General features: G+C 39.8%; 1 protein-coding gene across 2 annotated transcripts; it reads right to left on the reverse strand.

Moving 5' to 3' along the window:
- Positions 1–380: 380 nt before the first annotated feature.
- On the reverse strand, positions 381–21,546 carry PBLD (phenazine biosynthesis like protein domain containing). 2 transcript variants are annotated; one of them, XM_015063346.3, is made up of 9 exons: positions 21,398–21,546; positions 11,514–11,613; positions 11,056–11,154; positions 8,239–8,348; positions 8,122–8,151; positions 5,558–5,646; positions 5,120–5,298; positions 2,382–2,444; positions 381–1,275 (listed from the first exon to the last, which is right to left on the reverse strand). In XM_015063346.3, the coding sequence occupies exons 1-9, from the start codon at positions 21,479–21,481 to the stop codon at positions 1,163–1,165; spliced, it is 867 nt and encodes a 288-aa protein (XP_014918832.3). In that variant the 5' UTR covers positions 21,482–21,546; the 3' UTR covers positions 381–1,162. The 2 variants fall into 2 exon arrangements, with proteins under 2 accessions (XP_014918832.3, XP_014918833.3); XM_015063347.3 differs by lacking the exon at positions 2,382–2,444.
- Positions 21,547–22,187: the final 641 nt, after the last annotated feature.

The following is a 22,187-nucleotide window of genomic DNA, read 5'->3' on the forward strand; positions in this document are numbered from 1 at the left end:
CTCACCCTTGGTGTCATACTGATGAATTGTGATAAACTGTGAGATGTGTGGCAAGTCACTGGTTACTCATTAAGTTAAAACCCTGAAGCTAGGGAATTGTTTACTTCATTGGAAATTAGGGGAAAATCAAGATTACTGCTATAATAAATTCACTGTCACATGCCTTAACAAAAAGAAATAAAAATAGAAAACATGGTAGCAGTAAGGTGACAAAAATTGGGACACTACAGGAATTTCTAACTCATTAGCTTACAGTTTCTGAGATGGCTGAGAATTGCCATCAATGAGATCACCTGAAACAAACACTTAATGACTTGAAAAAGTCCCCATCCCAAAGTCAATTATAGGTATCCAATATTATAGATGTCACTGAATTGAAATTCATGTTAAAACTAATTTTATTAAAATAAGAGAATAAAGCCTTTTTAAGTTATCACTCTAAATCTATATATCAAGATAAAGGTATTATATTACTTTTAGTATTTAATTTTACTACCACTCTAGTACACATACATTTCTTGAAATTTCTGGGGTTTTTGGTTATTCTATGTCCTGATTTTTAGTTATTGAACATGAGTGTGTCCCAATAAGGGAGTAATTTTTTAGGTGCATTAAAATGACTCCTAATCTTACCCTCTGATACATATGAACAGCTTTCGCCTTTTTATCTTCATGACGCATATTCGTCCATATAAATTCATACTATTCATAGACATAGCATAACATTGCTAACATTTTATAGTCCGCTGTAATTTCCTTTCTTAGCACTATATCATGAGATATTTTTCTATATTTCCACATAGTTATTAGGTCTTTTTAATGTCTGCAAAATATTCTATCAGATACTCGCACCTAAGTTTAAATGGTTTGATCTTACTCCTCATAAATTTGTTCCTCATTCTGTGATTGGTAGTCTTAATCAAAGGTGACGACATTAGTCTTCATTACTGGTTACTTACATTTCAAATATGGGTAGAGCCGAAACTCCATTAGTTAATTAGTCAGGAAGCATTATTAAATTTCCATTAAAATATCTTCATTTTTCTATTTCTAACCTGAGGATTAATTTATGCGTGAATTTGGTAAAAGCATCCTCTCACATTTCTTTTTACGCAGAAAATACTTAGTCATTCAAAATAGCAGCATGGAACCACAACCACCTCTAAGCTGTCAGAGTGCCCTCTAAAACAATAGCAGTGCCACCTCTAATGTCAACTCGTCCATCAGGACGCAGTGAAATCTCCAGTTCTCCTCCTCGGCAGGAACACTGAAAGGCTAAAGAAAACATAATACAAGTCACAAATTAATATTGTTTGTTTCCACCTTTTTAATTAACATAACATAGTGAAAGACCTCTTATTGTAAGCTCTAGAATCTTCCCAGCTCAGTTTAAAATAAATTCCTTCATCTGTCCACAGTACTGCCCTGCCCTGTTCTCCTGAGCACTGAGGAATCACAAACACAACTGATCCACAAAACACACAGCTCCACATCTTTTCTTCCTGAGCCATTTCCTCTATCACTTCCTGTAATGTCCCAGATACACTCCACCTATAGCTTCCTCCCTGCTTTTATCCAGGAGTAAACAAGGAAATGTGATAAGATAGAGGCATGGACTAGAAGTCTAAGAAGATAAAGAGGGGTGATCTTGGCCCTCCTGAGAGAGCCTCATCTTCCTGAGCCTAAAGAGGACAGAGGGAGTTTGTTCACTAATTGTGCTTATCAAGCAACCACACGTCAGGCAAACAAGAGGCACAGCCTCAGTCTTCCTGGGGTTCAGTGCGTAGGGGAGTAACTAGACCACAAGCTGCCATCCCCAAATCAGAGTTACCCTACCCTAACCCTCCCATTAAGGCCTAACCCTCCCACTAAGTAAGACCTCCATCCCATAGGGTCAGGCTCCTACTTTGATTAATGCAACTGTGTAACCTCCCTTGGCTGCAATCTATTTTTCTCTACACCCAAGCAATATATTAATCATTAGGGGACTTAATTCAAAAGCAGTTTTTTTGATTCAATCCTATGACTAGCAATGGCAGTATGGAACTTTGGTGATCATCCACTCTCAACTAAGTAACCTCATTGGGCCAAAGTTACATAGCTTGTTGACTCTATACAACAAATGCTTATTGGACACTCACTGTATTAGAAGTGTGTCTATGTGTTGGGAGGAACAGAGGTGGAAGATGTTTGGGGTGGAAGATGTTCTCAGTAGAGGATTCAGGGTGAAGGAATTTAAAATCTTTCATTTTCATGTGGGTTTTTCATGAAAAAAACTTCCATGACATTGTATTACATTTTCAAGTAAATAGTATATATGAGAAGGAATGCTAACTTCAAGTTCACAAATGTTTTAAAAATTGGAAAAAAACCTGCCGTACCATGCATGTCTTTCTTCCCCAGTTGCTGAGACCAGTAGCTGCTGAGAACGGCATGGGCAGACCCTTAAAAGAAGTGAAGTTATGATACAAAAACAGGAGTGACTTTGTGGTAAATTTATAAGCAATTACAAACAACTATCCAATTTGACTAAACCTTAGATGGCTTAGCCACAGCTGAGTGTGGAATTATGAATGGAGATAGAAACAAAGATACAGAATTTATGGATAAGCTCCTCCAAATGATGTATCTCTTATGTTTTACACTTTCTGAAGGCTGAATTAAACTGCAGGGTTATTTTTATAATTTTTTAATTTGAGTATAATTGATACAAAATGTTATATTAGTTTCAGGTATACAAGATAGTGATTCAATCTCTCTATGTGCTATGGTATACTCACCACAAGTGTAGCTACTGTCCATCACCACATGCTATTACAATATCATTGACTATATTCCCTATGCTCTGCCTTTTATTCCTGTGACTTACTCATTCCATAGCTGGAAACCTATATATCCTACTCCCTTTCACCCATTTCACCCATCCCCCACTCCTTCCCCCTGGGAACCATGAGTTTGTTCTCTGTATTTATAGGTTTGATTCTGCTTTTTATTTGTTTATTCATTTGTTTTGTCTCTTATTCCACATATAAGTGAAATAATATGGTATTTATCTTTCTCTGCCTGATTTATTTCATTTAGCATAATACCTCTATGTCCATCCATGTTGTTGCAAATGGAAAAAAATCTCATTCTTTTTTATTGCTGCGTAATATTCGTGTGTGTGTGTGTGTGTGTGTGTGTGTGTGTATCACACATATCACATATACATGTATCATATCTTCTTTATCCATTCACCTATTGATGGACACTTGGGTTGCTATAAATAGCTGCTATAAACGTCAAAGTGCATATATCTTTTTGAATTAAACTGCAGGTTTTAATTTTTGTCCTATCAGTTCATTGTCAGCACATGGTAGGAAGATCAAGGGCTTCACATAAATCTTTCTCTATCTTTCAAGGAAAATATCTCCTTCCCCTTAGGATGAACATGCAAAGAAAACTGGGAACTATGACAAAAGGTTAAATTTTCCACCAAGCCAACTTTTTCAGGCTTTTGGTACCAATAGAACTTTCTTTTAGTGAGACATTTTTTTTCACTGGATTGTACCCTAGTTTTAGATCAGTGAATAGATATTAATATGAAGGAAAAAAATATAAAGTAATAACTGACAGGGGCACCTGGGTGGCTCAGTCAGTTAAGCGTCCAACTTCAACTCAGGTCATGATCTCGCAGTTTGTGAGTTTGAGCCCCACGTTGGGCTCTGTGCTGGCAGCTCAGATTCTGTGTCTCCCTCTCTCTCTGCCCCTCCCCTGCTTGCGCTCTGTCTCTCTCTCTCAAAAATAAATAAACTTTAAAAAATAATAAAGTAATAACTGACAGAAAAGTCTCTGGGGGAAGAAAAGGATGGGTTTTCTTCAGGAAAACTTATCAGATGTTATGAGGGATCCACCTAGGATGACCAAACATCCCAGTTTGCCCAAGACTGTCCTGCTTTTATCACCAAAGGTCCTGTAGGCTGAGAAATGCCTCAGTCCCAAGCAAGCTGAGATGGTTGGTCATCATGTCCAAAGACCTTCCCACTTTAGAAAAGCATTATTACAGGGGAAAACACTTGCCCTCTGTACCAATTAAAACCTTTTAGAAGCAGCTGTGCGTGTGTAAATGCAGTCAGAACTTCTTTTCCATGGGGGAGCGCTGAGCTGTACTTTTTGGATGTCATTGGGCATTCTCCTGAGTCCTTAAAAGTGCTTTGCTGAGCTTTGAATTTCACGTGTTTTCTCAGAGAGTAACTAAGTCAAAGTCCTGAAACCATTCCAGCCTCTGCCTTCTGACCAGAAAAGGAGCCTCAAAGTTCCTTCCCAGCCTCCTTCTGCCCTAGCCACCATCCCATCCACCAGCCTCCTCCGTCAAGCATTCCCTTCTTTTTCTCCTCAGCCCACTCTTCTCAAAGAGCATGAGAAGAGGAAGCTTCACATCCTTGCCCATCTTCGATTTCATCCCTCTGCTTCCGGCTGGCAGATCTTGAATAACCCTGTCCCCAAACCCGTCCCACCCACTTTGGGGGTAGGTCTGGGAAAGCTCTTCCTGTCCCTATTTCCCACCTACAACCCAGGAGTTTATCCTTCAAAAACCAAATCTTATCTAGATGTCAGCGATCATGCAGGCTGGTCATTGAAAAAGAAACAAAAGGCTTTGGGACTGTAGTGGACATCAGCCCCTGAATTTTGCAAATGGCAGATCTGGAAGTGTTGGTTCAGGGAGCCAGTTTTACCGTTACTATTAAAATAGCTAATAGTTATTGGGCACTTATCATGTGACAGGTACTGTGCTAAGCACTTACCATACATTATCTTTATATAACCCTATGAGGTAATACTCATATTTTATAGAGGAGGGAACAGAAATTTTTAAAAGTTAAGTCATTTGCTCCAGGTCAACAGCTAGGAAACTAGGATGTAAACTCAGACTGTCTGACATAAGGCTGCTATACTGCCTGCTTAATTCTGTAGTTGTCACATGAAACTTCAGTGAAGGGATGGGGGCAGGGGAGATAAGGAAACAGAAACAGCTCAAAACCCAAGCAACCTGAAAAGTCATGGGAAGGTCACTTAAACAGCTATTTGTTATCCTCCCCCTTCATTGTTGAACCATCCCCAGGACCCAGTCAAAAAGTACCTGTTACAGGGTCTTCAGCCACACCAACCCACGGTGCAAAATATCTGGAGTAAAAGTCAAATGCTTGGCTCTGCCCTCCAGGCTCTCCTTTAAGGGTGAGAATGAGTCCTTTCACCTTTCCTGTGTTTTCCACTTGCAGAAGATTCTGTGTGTTCACCTTCAGGTTCTCCAAAAATGACCTTGTTCATAAATAGGACCCATTAGGACAAACCCATCTCACAGACCACTACACAGACTCTCTAAAGCAAGATAGGGTGCAGCTTGAGCAAACAGCTCAGCAGTCAGGGAGGAAAGCAAGTTGAATATCCTGGGAACAAAACTTTCTGACTGCATAAATCATGGTTTGACTGGACATAGCACAGTCAAACAAAACCAGAGATATAAACATGGGTTCTCAGCCCTCCCCTAAGTGCTGACAAAGCCAAAAATTTTGTTTACCTCTTGTAAGTATCACTGAGCCGGACAAGGAGCTTTCGGGTATCTGGAGAATAGCGGATGTCCTGGACCAGTGTATCACCTATGGCAGTCTGTGGAGACAGACCAAAAACTCCTCAGGAGTGGCTCCTGGGTCAAATCATTGATCTTCTGTATGGGGAAAAACCTCTCATGAGCATCTCCTGTGTGCCAGGCATAGCCAACATCTCCAATCCCAAGAGTTTTAGTTCAGTTTCAGCTCTCAAGGTGTTGCCCAAGGAAGGCTAGTTTCCTGGAGACCAGAGACCTTTAAGGAGGTTGAGCTTACCCTCTGAGAGCCAAAGATAGGCATTGTTCACAAGTATTACTATGTGCCTCCACACTCTACTCTTTCAAGTGTGCATTTTCCTCGCAAATAAAGAGGAAGACTTAGAGAGGCCCAGGGACAGGGACGGACACACACACACACACACACACACACACACACACCCCTTGACCCAGATCTGAGGGGCCCTGGAGTCAAAGCTCTGAATCTGTCTATTGTCTACTGTCTGTAGAAACGGGGGCCTCAGGCCCACCTCTTAACATTGTTGTGAAGATTAAATGAAATATATATGTGGTCGCCCTGGGTGGCTCAGTTGGTTGAGTGTCCGACTTCGGCTCAGGCCATGATCTCACGTTTGTGGGTTCAAGCCCCGCATCAGGCTCTGTGCTGACAGCTCCGAGCCTGGGGTCTGCTTCAGATTCTGTGTCTCCCTCTCTCTCTACCTCTCCCCTGCTTGCAGTCTGTCTCTCTTGGTCTCTCAAAAAAATAAAATGTTAAAAAAAAAACAAAACTTTTTTTAAGAAAGAAGAAAAAAAGAAAGAATATACATGGAGTCCCAGCATCAGCAAATAGGAGATTCTATTTGGCAAGGACTCAGGGCCAGCAGTTTGAATAAAAGTGGGGACTAGACCACTCATCTTAACACTACTCTGTTTGGCAAGCACTGTTTTCACTCAGACTGTGTGCTGTGGATCAGTAACATAGCAACATTTACTAAAGATACTTTCATTCACGCTCTACCTAAGATTGCACACAATCTTGCTCATATCCTAGAACATTATTTGTGTGATTGGTTGTTGATTTGGAGTGCTGAGATTATGAGGGGGGAAAAGCCTCTCCAAGTCACCCTTTGGCACCACCACTGGCTGTAGGCAGAGCAGATGAGAATTACACAGAAGCGATCTGACCATCATTAGGTCGCTTCACGTCCTCCAATCTTCTCTAGGGGCTGAGATGTTCCAGGTCCCAAAACCAAGACTCCATCCACTTTGGGTGATGCCTCAACTGTCTGCCCCTGTTTCCACAGCTAAATAATGTCCGTCCCTCTAGAAATGGAAACTCTTGCAGCCAGATCCCATCTGCTCTTGGGGACTTTCAGTTTCTCGGAAAGATTATTCAGCCCTCCTCTGCATGAATTCTTATGTCAATTTGAAAGTCTAATTCTCAGCTGAGAATCCTATTGTTAGTTTCTAGGAACATAAAATGACAATACTCACTATAACTAACTCTTTATCATGCCCATTTTACAAATGCTGAGCCTCAGGCATAAAGATACCAGGTTAAGTTCTTTCTACCATGACCAAGGTCTATGCTGTGAATATTTTCCACTTTCTTGACAACATGCTTAAAGTAGTTCATTTTTGAATTTGGCTTGTCTTCCAAAACCTGAGCCACAGGTGGGGCTGAGTGTAAAATCAGAATCTATAATCCTTACTGCTACTCTTTGAAAACATAGACAATATAAGACACTAAACAGATTATAAATGCTTTAGTTGAAAAGTCAATGAGAAACACCCCAGTGGCACCCACAAAGGCCATTTTACAGAATTTTTTTTTGTCGCTGCAGCCCTTGTCCTGGTCTTGACCAGTCCCTTCCTTCTCTACAAACTAAGTACCTGGTCATCCAGAGCTGCTCTGCCCCTCTGGCATCTCCACAGGATGACCATAGTGTGTACGTCACTGGGGAACAGTGAGAATTACAGGAGATATTGCATGTGAAATGCTTATTAGCACCTGGTACTGCACAGGGAGACTCTCCAAAATGTTTATTATCATTATTGTTATTCTTGTTTTTAAGACCCACCCCTATATAGACCTCCAGAGGAAGGCAGACTATGAATCTTGCCTTCTGTCTCAATTTACCCAGACTTTCCTGCCCTCCTCCATCAAAGCACAGCTCCCTGACCTCAGCCTCATTCTCCACCACAGAAATTAGGATCGCCCTGCCAGGCAGCTTCCATTCCTTTTTCTCTCAGCCACCACACAGCAGTCTGTCCTCCCCTTACCTTCATGGAAGCTAATACTGACAATGAAGGGTCAGGGAAAATTGCTCAACCTTCTCACCAAATAACATTCAGTATTAAAATCCACACCTCAAATGCACTGTGCACTCTTCATCCGAGCTTAGACTGGAACATTTATACTGATAGAAGGCCTATCTTTGGGGGTCAAAGGCTACTGTTCCTTTGTGTTCAAACAACAGATAGACCAGATGTTCAAATGACCAGATCACATGAGCTTAAGTTTAATTCCTTTCACCAACCTTTATCAAGTCGTCCACTTCATGGAAGTCCTAGATGAGGAGAAAAGACAAGACCATTGTAAAACAGGCAAGCTGTCAGTTGTATATAGTTCATGGCAATAATTAGAAAGAGCTTACCTGGGGGTGAGTTGGATAAAGAGGCAGATCCAGGATGATACCATCCTGTGCTCTTCTGGCCGTTAGTTCCCCACTCAGAGTGACAAAGGTTAGAGTGCTATTTACATTTTCTGGCCAAAAAAAAGAGTCTTACTTTTGTCAATTATAAAGGAATTTTGAGAGAAAATCAAGAAATAGGAAAATAAACTTTGTTATATATTTACATATCTGTTTTGATCACTATTGTGTTTCCCTAGATTCTGTGGCAGTGCTGCCTTTTCCCATAAGGAGGGGTCCAAGTTTGCCTTACTGTGGTCCAGAGTAGAGAAAGGCATCCCTGGATTCTCACTTGAGAACCGAGAACATAACTGATTGGACTTGACATCATACTGCAAGGCTTCAAATGCCAGCTTCTTTTAGCTTACTAACTGTACCTTTGAGCAAACTATTTAACCTCCTTAAGCCTCCATTTCCTCATCAATAAAATGGGGTAAAAATTAAACCTACCTCATAGGGATGCAATAGTGTTTTCTAATGCAGATTTTTAAATATACTCTATAGAGTTACAAATAATACTAGTCTAAAATATGCCAAAGGGATGACAAATAGAATATACAAATTATGAACAACAGTCTAAAGGAACAAATCAAGCTTACCCTAAATAAACCAAGCTATACATAAAATTATCATTTGAAGATTGAGCCTTCATGTTACTGATACAACTTGGGCCACTTATCTGACCTCATTGTGGGTAACATTTTTAGTGAAAACAAAGATTTATGACCTAATTCTTTCCTCCCCCTTAATATTTCTGTGAAACTTAACCATATCTAAAAGGTAGGGAAATTTGGCATTGTCAATTAACTTTCACTGAATATAAAATTTATACTCTAAAACCCAAAGTTTAATTTTTCTTATTATAATTGGTGGAATACATTATTATTTACAAAGCACCTTTTCATAACTTATATAACCTTAAGACCACCCTGTGGGGGATCTGAAGGTTATTATTCCAAGTCTCTGCCTCACTTCAACCAATGTGAGGTTTCAAAAGACACTCAATCCAACTTCAGTAAAATCTACTTTTCAAGACTGAGTTCCTAAACAATATTTCAGGATACTTTCCTGCCTTCATTCTTGTCCCCTATCCACAGAAACCAAAATTGTCTTTTTAAGACATATAATGGATTACATTGTAGAGGAGCCTTGACCGGACTCTCAATGTTATCTCCTGCCAGTCACCCCCAAGAAGCTCCAGCCACTCCTAGTATACAGGCTGCATCTCAAGGGCTTTGCATGTGCTGCTACCTCTGACTCCTTCTCACAGTCTAGCTCTTTGCACAGATGGCTTCATATTCTTCAGCCTGAAGGTCCCTTCTCTAGTGCATGCCGTTGTCAAAATCTCACTCAACCTTCCCCTCTCAAGGCAAGGACTAGGTGAGGCAAGGAAATACAGAGGAACAAATTTAAGGAGGCATCTGCCCTCAGGTACAGCCTGAAGGCTTGATTTTCTCCCCCTTCACCAAACCCCAACCAGGTTGTGGAAGGTGTTGGTGACCAACAGCTCTCAGCTGAGTCCCACTCTGTGAATTGCCCTTGGGTGAGTAGAGCTATTTTACCCAAGGTCATGCTGCTTTTCTGGGCTTTGGAGGCTGGTCAATGGAAGGTACAAAGGCCTAAACTTTTGCTTCTATTTAGAACTATACTACTTAAAGAACCTTGGCAGCTTTAGACTTCCCTGTGGATTTGGCCTAGGCCTTTCTTTGTTGCTACCACTTTGCAGTTCACCTTCTCGCTCTTGTATTCCACTTTCTTTACTCCCCTACAAACATTGATCCCAAGAATACTGCCCGCAGTTCTTCCGGCATGCAATATGTCTCAGAGTCCACTTCCTGGGGAAACTCACCCTGTAACACCTTCCCTACCACCTCCATCTAAGTAACTCCTCAGAGAACCTCCTTTTCCAACTCTGCACTCACTACAGTTACCCTCTGTCATATCGTCCTGTGTATTTCCTTGTTTAACTTCCTGTTTGTTGTCTACACCTATTCATGGCTACTTCCATCTCCACTTTTAGGGCATTTCTAGGCATCTCTCCCCTACCCCATTCCCACAAAGCCCTGACCTTTATTACACTAAATGTAGCTAGGATGAAAACTGGTAGGATTGAGGTCCTGCATCATCTCTTCATAAGGTAAATGTGTATAGTCAGGGCTCATGAATCTTCAGAGTAAAGAATCTCTTGTGATGGGCGTTTGGCTGGCACAGTCTGTAGAGTATGTGACTCTTGATCTCGGGGTCCTGAGTTCAAGCCCCACATTGGGTGTACAGTTTACAGAAGGAGGAGGAGGAGGAGGAGAAAGAAAAAGGAAAGAAAGAAAAAGAAAGAAAGAAAGAAAGAAAGAAAGAAAGAAAGAAAGAAAGAAAGAAGAAAGAAGCAGCAGCAGCTGCTGCTGCTCTTGCAAAATGAATTTCAATGTGGGTGGGGACATATTCAGAGCAAAAAGTGCCTTATGGTTCCCAGATATCACATCATGTGAGATGCCTGTTGTGTCTCACAAGCTCACCCGCTGTGTTGGTCAGAGACCAGAGAACTCCTCTTCAAAATAAAATGGCATTCTAGAGAACACTGACCATGGCTTTCCAACATGCCTGGCACATATTCAGGAAGGCCAAAGTCTCGGGGGCTGTTTTTGTTTTGGTGTACCGAATTGCATGAAATAGATTCTGTGATGTCTTTATACCAGTATCTTTGATTCATCACAAAGACTTTGTGAGAATTTTTTTAAATATTGGCTATTTGCTGAATGATGGGTTCATAAAAGAAAATCACATTACTCATTTTGTAAAACAGCACAGCTGCGGAAGCCAGGGTAGCATGGCCACAGAGAGGAACCTCAGTTGCCGGCGTAAACCACCTTAATCCAAAGCAGGAACCTTCAGAGGAAGAAAAACCAAAGAGAAATGAGATCATTCCCATACAAGTGGGTCACAAATTTTTTATTTTCTTACTCTTTTCTAGATATTTCCCTAGCATGATTAATACCTGAAAGGAGGAATGAAGGAGGCCAGCATCATCAGGCTCCCCAGTGCTGATCTGGAGCTGAAACGTTCAAATCACCCAACACCTGCTCCCCGAGATGAACTGAAAACTAAATCAGAATCTCCCCCTGCTCTTCTCCTATCTGCATGCAAATACTACTAAATAGGCATCTCTCTTAAATATCATTCCCCACTGGAAAAGCAGCTTCTGGTATCATTCAAGAATGGCTTTTAAAAAAAAAAAGCATATTTACTTTGTGTAAAGTTGTCAGTTGGGTGCAGTTTTCGGATAAAAGCAGTTTCAGAGAGGTTCATTTCTCTTGCAATTTTTTGATGCATGTCTTCATCCAATTTCTAAATTAGAAACAAAAGTTTATTGAGATTCCAAAAAAACAAATCAGACTTCCTTGGACAGCAACTGCCATTAGTTAATAATATAGCTTATTAATATTAGAAGTTACGTGCTTCACAGGAAATAATTGCCAAGGAAGTCCAGATACTTTTACAAAGGTTGTTTTTCAGAAATCTATGCTTGTAGCACCCTTCATAGGTTGTAGATGCTCGGAGCTGGAACAGACTCTGGAAAACCTACTGGCCTAGCCTATCTTTCATCAGACTATTATCTAATCTGTCTGAGAGCCTATGCTCTCTTCTAAACAATCTCCACAAAGAGAAACTTCACAATCTTCCTTTCTTGTTGAATAAAAAGATGTTCAGCATGCACTCTGGGTAGGCTGGCCCATTCTGCCCCCATTTATATATGCATTTCCTTTTATAAGTCAGGCCTCAGGCCAGAGCTCACCTCCTTCAGGAAGCCTTCCAGACCACTCTGTCTAAAGGCTTTGTCTCCTCCCAGTGCTTAGGCCACCTGAATTTACCCAGTGTATCCCTTCGCTGTCTGTCTCCCACCATCTGAGGGGACATTATGAAGGGATATTATGAGGGCATACAATGTGCTACCTTGCTTTGTCCTGGCTTAGAACAATGTTCTGTATTCATCCCAGAATGGTAGGAGCTCAGTAAACATTTGCTGAAAGAATACATTATTCACTTCATCCTCATTTTTATTTTGTTTTTTATGTGACCTCTGTGCCCAACTTGGAGCTCGAACTCATGACTCTGATATCAATAGTCACATGCTATACTGACTGAGCCAGCCAGGCACCCCACTTTATCTTCATTTTTAAAACCCTCAGTATAGATATTTTTATCTACTTGTATATAACAAAATCAAATACAGAGAGGTTATGTAATATCCTAAGGTCATAATATGCCTAATAAATGGTAGAGTGGTTAAGAGTGTGGACTTTGTAAGTGGTAACAACTAGTGAATCTAGAGGAAAGGTATATGGATATTCATTGTACCATTCTCAAACTTTTCTGTAAGTTTTTAATTTTTCAGAAAATGGTTAAAAAAATAATGTGAATTTGTATCCTGGGTCAGGTCCTAGTAGCGGTGCAAGAGTGGGCAAGTCATTTATCTCATGGAGCCTCAGTTTCCACACCTTTAAAAATGAGGAGAACAAGAGCACCTGGGTGGCTCAGTTGGCTGAACGTCCAACTCTTGATTTCAGCTCAGGTCATGATCTCATGGTTCGGGTTTGCGGGATCGAGCACCGCATTGGACTCTGTGCTGACAACACAGAGGCTGCTTGGGATTCCCTCTCCCTCTCTCTCTGCCCCTCCGCTGATCAAGCTCCTGTGTGCTCTCTCTTGCTCTCTCTCTCAAAATAAATAGACAAACTTTAAAATAGACAACAGTACTTAAGTGAAAGAGTTACTGTAGAGACACATAAAATCACACACACACACACATTCCTCTTAAGAAAAAAAATGGGTCAGAAATATGCGTTTTCCTTTAGAGAATGAAAATCAACTTTTTAATCAACAAATGCTCACTAGTTAGATTTAAATTCTAAAGAAGTCTCAAGACAAATGTATTTTTGCTTTGGCCAAATGTACTATTCCTGAGCCCCTGAAACCCAGAAATAAGATTTACAACTTTATACTAATAAATTCATAATTCACTTATCTGACTTATGTAAATTAAACACCCATTCTCTTTTAGTTGATGCACATTCTTTGGAAACACTTTCCACACACTCATATAAGGCACAAAACAGTGGTTATTTTTTAAACTATCAGCTAATATAAAAATCCTAGTGGACTTATTAAGCTTTTCTTAAAGGAACACCATATTCAAAACCTATAGATGCTCTGTAGTCCTATAGAAAGAGAAATTACTTAAGAAATTGATATTTATTGGGATGCCTGGGTGGCTCAGTCAGCTAAACACCTGGCTCTTGGTTTCAGCTCAGGTCATGATTTCATGGTTCATGACTTCAAGTCCCACATCAGATTCTGCACTAACAGGGTGGAGCCTGCTTAGAATTCTCTCTCTCTCTTTCTGCCCTTCCCCCTCTCACTCTCTCTCTCCCTCTTTCTCTTTCTCAAAATAAATAAATAAACTTTAAAAAAAAAAGAAATTCGTATTTATTGCCTGAAAACCCAAACATAACACAATGGTTTTGTGTTTTAGTTAACATTTTCCTTTCAAAAGATTAAATCGAATAATGCACATAAAGTGCTCATCACAGTGCCCAACACATAGTAAGTACTTGATAAATGTTAGCTTTTATTTTGAGTGGCTCAAAGCCCATGCTTTAACCAGCCACACTTTTCTTCCTCTCCATAACAAAGACAAACTATTATTATCCCTTTAACACACTGCAAACAGGAAAAACAATGTCTATCAGATAAGATGGATTCTTGCAACATTTCTCAGGGAAGGCAGAAATCAGTCAATTACCAAGTGCTGTGCTAGGCCAGCAGCATCAGCACCACTACTGAAGAAATTTGTTAGAAATGCAGAGTCTCAGGCCCCACCCCAGACCTTCTGAATCAGAGTCCTCATATTTTTAAAGATTTTTATTTTGGGGGTGCCTGGATGGCTCAGTTCGTAAGTGTCTGACTCTAGATTTCATTTCAGGTCATGATCTCCCAGTTTGTGAGTTCGAGCCCTGTGTTGGGCTCTGCACTGATAGCACGGAGCCTGCTTGGGATTCTCTCTCTCCCTCTGTCTCTGGCCCTCCCCTGCTCTCTCTCTCTCTCTCAAAAATAAATATTAAAAAAAAAGATTTTCATTTCTAAGTAATCTCTACACCCAACTCAAACTCATGACCCTGAGATCAAGAGTCACATGCTCTACCAACTGAGCCAGCCAGGTGCCCCTGGAATCTCCATTTTTTTTTTTTTTTTTTTTTTTTACTAGATCTCTAAGTGATCCGTGTGCACATTAAAGTTTGAGAAACCCTGGTGTATAAGATATGGACCCATGTTCAATGGGGTTAGCATCTTGCAGGGAATCAAGACAGATGCAGCAACAATGAGCAACACCAGAGAGTATATAATTGAGACACATAGATTTTGACAATAAATACTCTAGGACTTTTAAAAAAAATTTTTTTAATGTTTGTTCATTTTTGAGAGACAGAGCATGAGCTGGGAAGAGGCAGAGAGAGAGGGAGACACAGAATCTGAAGCAGGCTCCAGCCACACAGCTGGATGCTGGGATCAAACTCACAAACAGTGAGATCATGACCTGAGCTGAAGTCAGACGCTTAAGTGATTGAGCCACCCAGGTACCCCAATACTCTAGGACTTTAAAGATGAAGCTATGAGGTAGACTTAGGAAAAGGACAAATTTTGGTGAGTTGGACAGGAAAGTTTGTGCAAAGAGCTTTATACTGGGGATGCTTCTTGGGCAACTCACTTGACCTCACTTCTGTTCTTGTTAACTCCTTGACACTCTAGGATTCTGTGAGCCCAGGCAAGGAGAATTAGGATGGTAGTAATGAAATGGCATGAACACCTGTCACACCTGTGGGCCCAGAGAGTAAGTAGTCCCACCTGAGTGGGGGGGGTGGTCTGCTGGGCATCCTAGCCAACAAGGCAACAATGTTAAGAAGCACTCCTCGCAGGGGCACCTGGGTAGTTCAGCAGGTTAAGCATCTGACTTCAGCTCAGGTCATGATCTCACGGTTCATGGGTTTGAGCCCTGTCAGGCTCTGTGCTGACAGCTGAGCCTGCAGCCTGCTTCGGATTCTGTGCCCCACCCCCCACCCCCGCCCCTCCCCTACTTGCACTCTCTCTCTCAAAATAAGTAAACATTAAAAAAAATTTTTTTTAAAAAGGAGCACTTCTTGCAGCCCACTGAATGTTCTGTGTGGAAACTGGCCCACATGTCTGTGCGTACAACACCCTAGAGAAACTGGGAGCCAACTAATTCCCTAGTACAGACCTCAGTGGTGATTGAAGGCGTAATAAAGAAAAGCCTGTTGCTGGTCTTTCCAGATTTGCCTCTGCAGCTGCAGGAACCTGTGGTGCCTGCCAATCCTTCCTCTATCTGATCTGGCCAAACTCCTTATCTTCATCCTTCCTTTCTTTGTCTACTTCTTCCCTCTACCTTTACAACAAGAGTCTCAAAATTCATTAAAGCATCCCACATTGTAGCCAAGCTCACCATCTATTGGTAATAGATTTCTTTGCAAATGGGCTTGTTTGCACATCAGCTAGAACACACACTTCATGACTGTCAGCTCTTTAGTCCTCTCTACCTCGATGTATTGCACCAATTGCAATTTGAATTTCTGTGGCTCTAATTTCTGTCTGTCCCAGGACACTTAAAATGCACTTGTTATTTGTCTGCAGGACCAGAGACACTGTAGAAAGTTTGATAGTAGCAGCTCTCAAATTCAGGCAGCTGAATTTCTACACTGGAACCAAAGGTCAAGGTAATGGTGAATCGTGAGAGGGCTAATGTTGTTTCAACTTTGAGAGCTTTAGAAGAGACTGCATTCATTCAAAAAACTGAATTTTTGTTCTAATAATTTTTTTCATTTTACCCTAAAGTTGTTTATTTTCAAATGCAGCACATCAAGGTTACACACCAACAACTGTTAATTCTCTTCCTCTAATATCCATTTCCCTTTGGCAATCTCATGAGTCAAATTTCCAACAGCAAAAATAGAGGCATGGTTGTTTTTCTGAGTTCCAGTGTACTGCATTGGGACACTAAGGTATCCTCACCATTTGGCCCACAAACATTAATGATCAGAAAATCAGAGCAAAGTTTTAAAATACTCCCATCTTGTGGCAGCTTAGAAACATGACAGTCAAAACATGATAGTCCTGCTATTGTTCCCAGTTCATTTGTCCCTCTGCTGTAGATGGATCCCAACAAAGGAAACACACTTGGATATGGAAAGTTCTAAATCATCCAGGAAGAAACAGGAGGTTCCTTATGAGGCACTTGTATTTCATATTTTGAAGTCATGTCCACACAATGCAGCACTCAAACTGTAGGCCATCTTTGGTTGTTCCTGATGGTTCTTATGGGTGCCTAGTCCTTCCAGCTCCATCATAGAACCCAAAGCTCATACTCACCTTGCATACCCCGCCCACCCCACCTCACCAATGAGAATAAAAGATCAGTAGTTGTTAGCTAGAACTCTTAGAGATTTTTGCCATAATTTAATTAATTAATAGATTTACTTTCACTCAATAGCTATTTAGTGCCTGACACGTGCTAGGCCATGTGTAATAGAACAAGTTAGAATAGGTTAAGATTTCATAGAATGTGCAGTCTAGTGAGGAAGACAGGCATTAAATGAATTTCAAGAGTGATGCGTGCTACCAACTGGGAAGTAAGGGGTGCCGTAGGAGAACATCTCTACTGTGGTGATGAGTATGATGGGTTAAAAGCATGGGCCGTGCAGTCAGGCAGACCTGGGGTGGGGATTCTGAAGTCAGCCACTTAGGTAATTACTTAACCTTCCTCTGCCTCTGTCTTCGCATTTGTAAAATGAGATAATAAGACCTACTCTTAGAGTAAATGTAAGGATAAAATGAGATAGCATATAAAAAGCAATTTAGCACAGTATCTGGCTGAACCTGCCTGAAGTCATTGCTCCCAAAGCTGAGGGTTATGTGCTAGAAGAGAGTGATGTAGAAATTCCCACATCAGCGTCTCCTCCCTTGCATTTCTCTCTTCCCTCAAATACTGGGCAAGAGAAAACCTTTCAATGGCCTAGAAAAATCTTTTCTGCACTCTTCATCCCTTTTCTGGCCATAAAAATGAGATGACTTTGTAATTCCTGAGAAACCCTAGGAGCCTCTGACCTGGTAGAGGCACACAGAGCCAGTGATCCTCTAAGGAAGGGCACCAGATTTGGAAATCGCCACTGCGTCATAAGCTTCCCCACATGAGTTAAAGCACAAACTGAACTGAACACAGTATTGCTGTATACTTGTTTTTCCTTAAATACATAACACACCAAGCTGTAAAGAAGCCTTCATTACCCTCTAAATTTAACCAGGAAAACTGGAACAGCGAGCTGTTTAGGAACTAAAATGAAGCATTGCTCTTTAAAAGTGCAAAGCCAATCCTCCTTACTGTCCCTGGAAATGTTTGGGTTAGTGTTTAAAAGAATACACACACACACATATGTATATATGTGAATATTATATTGATTGTGGCATAGTGTCCAGCACATGGTACGTGGCCAGGAGATGCCAGCTGAATTGGAATAAATGTATATTCTAGGCACACAACAAAGCTGTTTTTATAGATAATTTTAACAGGAAAACTCAAGAATAAACCACTGTTTAGGGGTGCCTGGCTCAAATGGAAGAATGTGCGACTCTTGATCTCGGGGTCATGAGTTCAAACCCCATGTTGGGTATAGAGAATACTAAAAAAAATAAATAAAAACTTTTAAAACAAACAAAACAAATATTAAACGACTGTTTAAAAGATCCTCTGAAACAGTGGTTTTCAACTGGGGGCAATTTTTTGTTGTCATGATAGGGAAAAGGGAAGACTGCTATCATCTAGTGGGTAGAAGCCAAGGATACGGCCAACACTGCAGATGACAACCTCACCCTACAAAGAACTACCCAGTTCTGCCACTGTTGAGAAACCCCACCCTAAACATACACCCACAAACAACACCTATGTACAACAACAAAAACAACAACAACAACAAAACAACTTGAGGCTTTGTTAGAATATGAAGGAGAATAATTATAGGCTCCCTACCCCTGTTGATATGTTATTTTCATTAATTAACACTGTTTTACAAAAGAATAAACAGCATATCACCCCTTATCACTACCATAGCCCTCTGAACCATTCAAGTTTTTGGTCATGAATTCCTGTAGTTGTTACACAGCTATCAAAGTAAAATATCTGTTTCATTTTTTTAAATATTGTTTCTATACATTTTTATACCTGTACATGATCTTTATTGTCAAATTGATTGTCCAGCACTTGAGGACACCATCAAGTTTTTAAGGTTTTAAATATTTTTTTCAATTATCTGTTCCATATTCCATTTAGCCCTTAATCAGTTTTATTTTCAGCTAATGTACAGCATTAAAAATTACTCGCGTGAAAATTCTTTAAATGGACTTGTCTAGAAAGGAAAACAAAAGAAACTTTACAATATTCTAGAAGCTCTTGGAATGTTGTTAGCCAGATTTTTTTTTTTTTTTTTTTTTTTTTTTTTGCTTTCCTTCCAGAAGTCTTTTATCAAGTATTGAAACAGCTCAAAGAGCAATTACTTTGTCTTTAGTCTGCCCACCAAGTTTTTTGTGATTAGTCTCATCTCGGTCAAATTTTTAAATAATTTTAAGAAAAACAAAACAAAAAAGAACATCCCTTTGAAGCCCTTCACTTAAAATCTGAAGTAGTTTCCCTTCTGAAAAATCCAACATTGTTCTGTTCTCTGAGTCCCTCTTGTAGATCTTTTAGCCTTTGTGGTAACTATTGAATAATGATCAGGTTTACATGTCTGTTTTTCCCACTAGACTTTGAGCACCTCAAGGGCAGGCAAACTTACTCAACTTTGTACCTCCTGTCCCTACCCCAAAGCCTGGCTCGTGGTAGATATGGACAAATATTTGTAGAATACAGTAATGACAGGCTAAACACTGACCAAACTATGGGAAACATTACAAGGTTTAACAGTTATTTGTCTCTGATATTTTCCTAAGTTTATTTGTGTTCTCTCTAGGTGTTTCAGGTGTCCACTGTGTCCAACCATGGGTAAAAGAATCCAAGGGCATAAGCCACAGTTTATACTTCCACTCTAATTTTTATTGCTTATGAATTGAGAAAAGTGCCAAGTTAGCCTCTAGGAGAACAGGATTCCCCAGACCACAGAATAGGAAACTAGCAAACTATTCTTTAGATATCTATTCAGTTGTCTCTGACAGGCCACCAAATTAGCCTGGTCCCACAGGTCCAAAGCCCGGAAATGAATTGGGAGAGCATCCCTGAATCGTGGGCTTCCTCATTTTCTTTTTCTTTCTTCCATTCTTACTGAAGCATATTGCTTTGAACTATGCTAAGTTCTCTGCTTAAATGTTTATGTCCTGGTTTTTCCGAATATATAAAAAACATGTAAAATATAATTGAAGAGCGAGAAAAAGGCTCCGGTGTGTAGTGCATGTACTGGAAGTAAAAGGAATAAATTGAAGAATATTGCTAATTCTTGTCATTTGGTGAAAATTGAGTATATAAATCACTAGAAACTATTTTCAGAACTCTTCGAGGGGATTACATGAGGACATGCAACAAATACACTAAGTCTCTTAAGCAATTTCATTCATTTCCACAGTTCCTTGACATGAAGCTGTTTGCCAGATTATTTCTAAAGAAAGTTCATGATTTAGAATCTGGTTGTTAATCATTCTCTCAATAATCCTCCCAAGCTCTTGTGTTACCTGGTAAAGCCTATTAACTTAATTACTTCCTGCATTTTATGGTTGGAAGATGCCAGCTGCAAGGTTGCATAATGAATGTATCCTTAAGGACAAGATGAGGACTTTTCATCACCATTTTGCTGCTCTGCTTGAGGGAGAAAGGGTACCAAGTGTACCAAGAACTCAATCAACAGCATTCACCCATCTCAGTAAAACCCCAGCCATTCTTCATCTTGAGAGCACAATAGAATCACTTGGGGAAACTTTAAAAAACAGTGCTGCCTGGGTTCCACCCCTAGAGATTCTGGGATGCACGTGAGCATAGGAATTTTAAAGCTCCTTGGGTGATTTTAATATACAATTTGACATTCATTGCACTTAAAGTCTCCAACACACACTTGGCCCAGCTTAGTAAAACTTATTTAAGATCATCAAATGCTTACTGTGTTTTCGAAGTAATTCTCAGACGATCTGCTCTTGCACTAACTGCTCTGAGTGGAAGGGCTCCTTGGCTTGTTTCCTAATACCCAGGTACCAACACAAAGCACTGAAGGTCAGTGAATATTTAACTATTCTGTTAATACTCATCCTAACCAAAAGCCATTTTTAAAATGAGACTTTTAGGGGGCACCTGGGTGGCTCAGTCGGTTAAGCATCCAACTTTGACTCAGGTCATGATCTCCCAGTTCATGGGTTTGAGCCCTGTATGGGGCTCTCTGCTCTCAGGGCAGAGCCTGCTTTGGATCCTCAGTCCGCCCCCCTCTCTGCCCCGCCCCCTCTTTCTGCCCCTCCCCCCACTCTCTCTCAAAAATGAATACCAAAAATGAATAAACTTTTTTTTAAATGAGACTTTCAAGAAAAAAAGTTCTCCCTACATTAGAGCTTAATTATCACTTAATTACTTAATTCCTTGCAAAATGTTTCATTTACTTGGTCCTGAAAAGAATTTCTAATTGTCTGAACTATAGCTAAGGTTAAAGATATCCAGCTAAAATCTTTTATGTTAAATATAATATCATCCATGTCTGGTCACATAAAACTCATCTAATTTCATTTGCTTTCACATTTGGTGCTCACTAAATGAAAACCTGATGGCTAAAAATGAGCTCTATATCTTTTTTTTTTTTAATAGGTTCTAGTTCTTCCTTACGTAAGTCTTTATTTTTCTAGACTTAAAGCATCTGGGTGTAAGCATTCTCATCATATAATTTGGTCAAAATCAACTTGCAGACATAAACATTGCTGATATCATTTGACAAAGAACACAAACCAAAGACAAACAGGTGGGTCTGATTGTTGTTGTTTTTAAGAAATATTTGGTTCTACGGGAATCTAGAATTTTAAGCACCGCCCTTCAAAACCAAGTACTTACATTTTCCAGAAGACAAACAGCAGCAGGATTCCCATGAAATGCTTTTGCTGTAAATGCATCTACTGTGAAAATAGGGAGCTTCATTTTCCTTGCTCTCCAAATTGCCAGTAGCCTGCTTTATTTCTTGTTGTTGCAAAAAATCAGGAAGTTAATGTTTTACTTGGTGTACAGAAGCAACCAATAATTAATTCCCAGGTACAAAGTCAACAATTTCTCTAATTCACCTAAAGATAGGTGATCCCCTAGTATTTTTAAGTCTCTAAATTGAATTTATTTTCAAATACTGGATAAATAGAATATTTTATTTTCAAATTTTGTATTGATGTTTATACTGTACGTATACTTAAGAACATAATCATATTCTTTGTTAGAGTAGCCAAACTAGCTTAGGTTATATTTTTAATGAAGTACATGATATGTCCAAGGGGCATATATGTTACTTATAGTCTCCCAATGAATCACAAGCCTTTTAAAATAGTGCTTTTTTTCCAATTGTAAAAAGTATCCTCACTATAAAAAACTTGGAAAGTTAAAGAGTGACCCATAATCATGCAAATCAACAATAACTTTGTTGTTTTTGGTTTTTTAGTTTTTGGGTTTTTTTGGATTTAACATAGTAAAGGAGTCTCAAGCTTTAATTAATTTTGTGTTATTTTGTAAACCTGTACGTGGAGACTTTTTTTTCACATGGAGACTTTTTTGAGCTCATGTGACATATTTATTAAAATAAAGCTTTTCATTATAAGAATAATACTTTCTCTTTACTGAAAATCTATAAAATACAGAAAAG

This window comes from Acinonyx jubatus, chromosome D2, assembly GCF_027475565.1.
Source record: "Acinonyx jubatus isolate Ajub_Pintada_27869175 chromosome D2, VMU_Ajub_asm_v1.0, whole genome shotgun sequence".
Lineage (NCBI taxonomy): Eukaryota > Metazoa > Chordata > Mammalia > Carnivora > Felidae > Acinonyx > Acinonyx jubatus.

Coding starts and splice junctions, on each gene's coding strand:
- PBLD (XM_015063346.3), bottom strand. CDS start 21,481: ATGAAGCTCCCTATTTTCACAGTAGATGCATTTACAGCAAAAGCATTT. Junction 11,614..21,397: donor CTGTTTGTCTTCTGGAAAAT/GTAAGTACTTGG, acceptor TTTCTAATTTAG/AAATTGGATGAAGACATGCA. Junction 5,299..5,557: donor CTCAGTGATACTTACAAGAG/GTAAACAAAATT, acceptor TTTATGAACAAG/GTCATTTTTGGAGAACCTGA.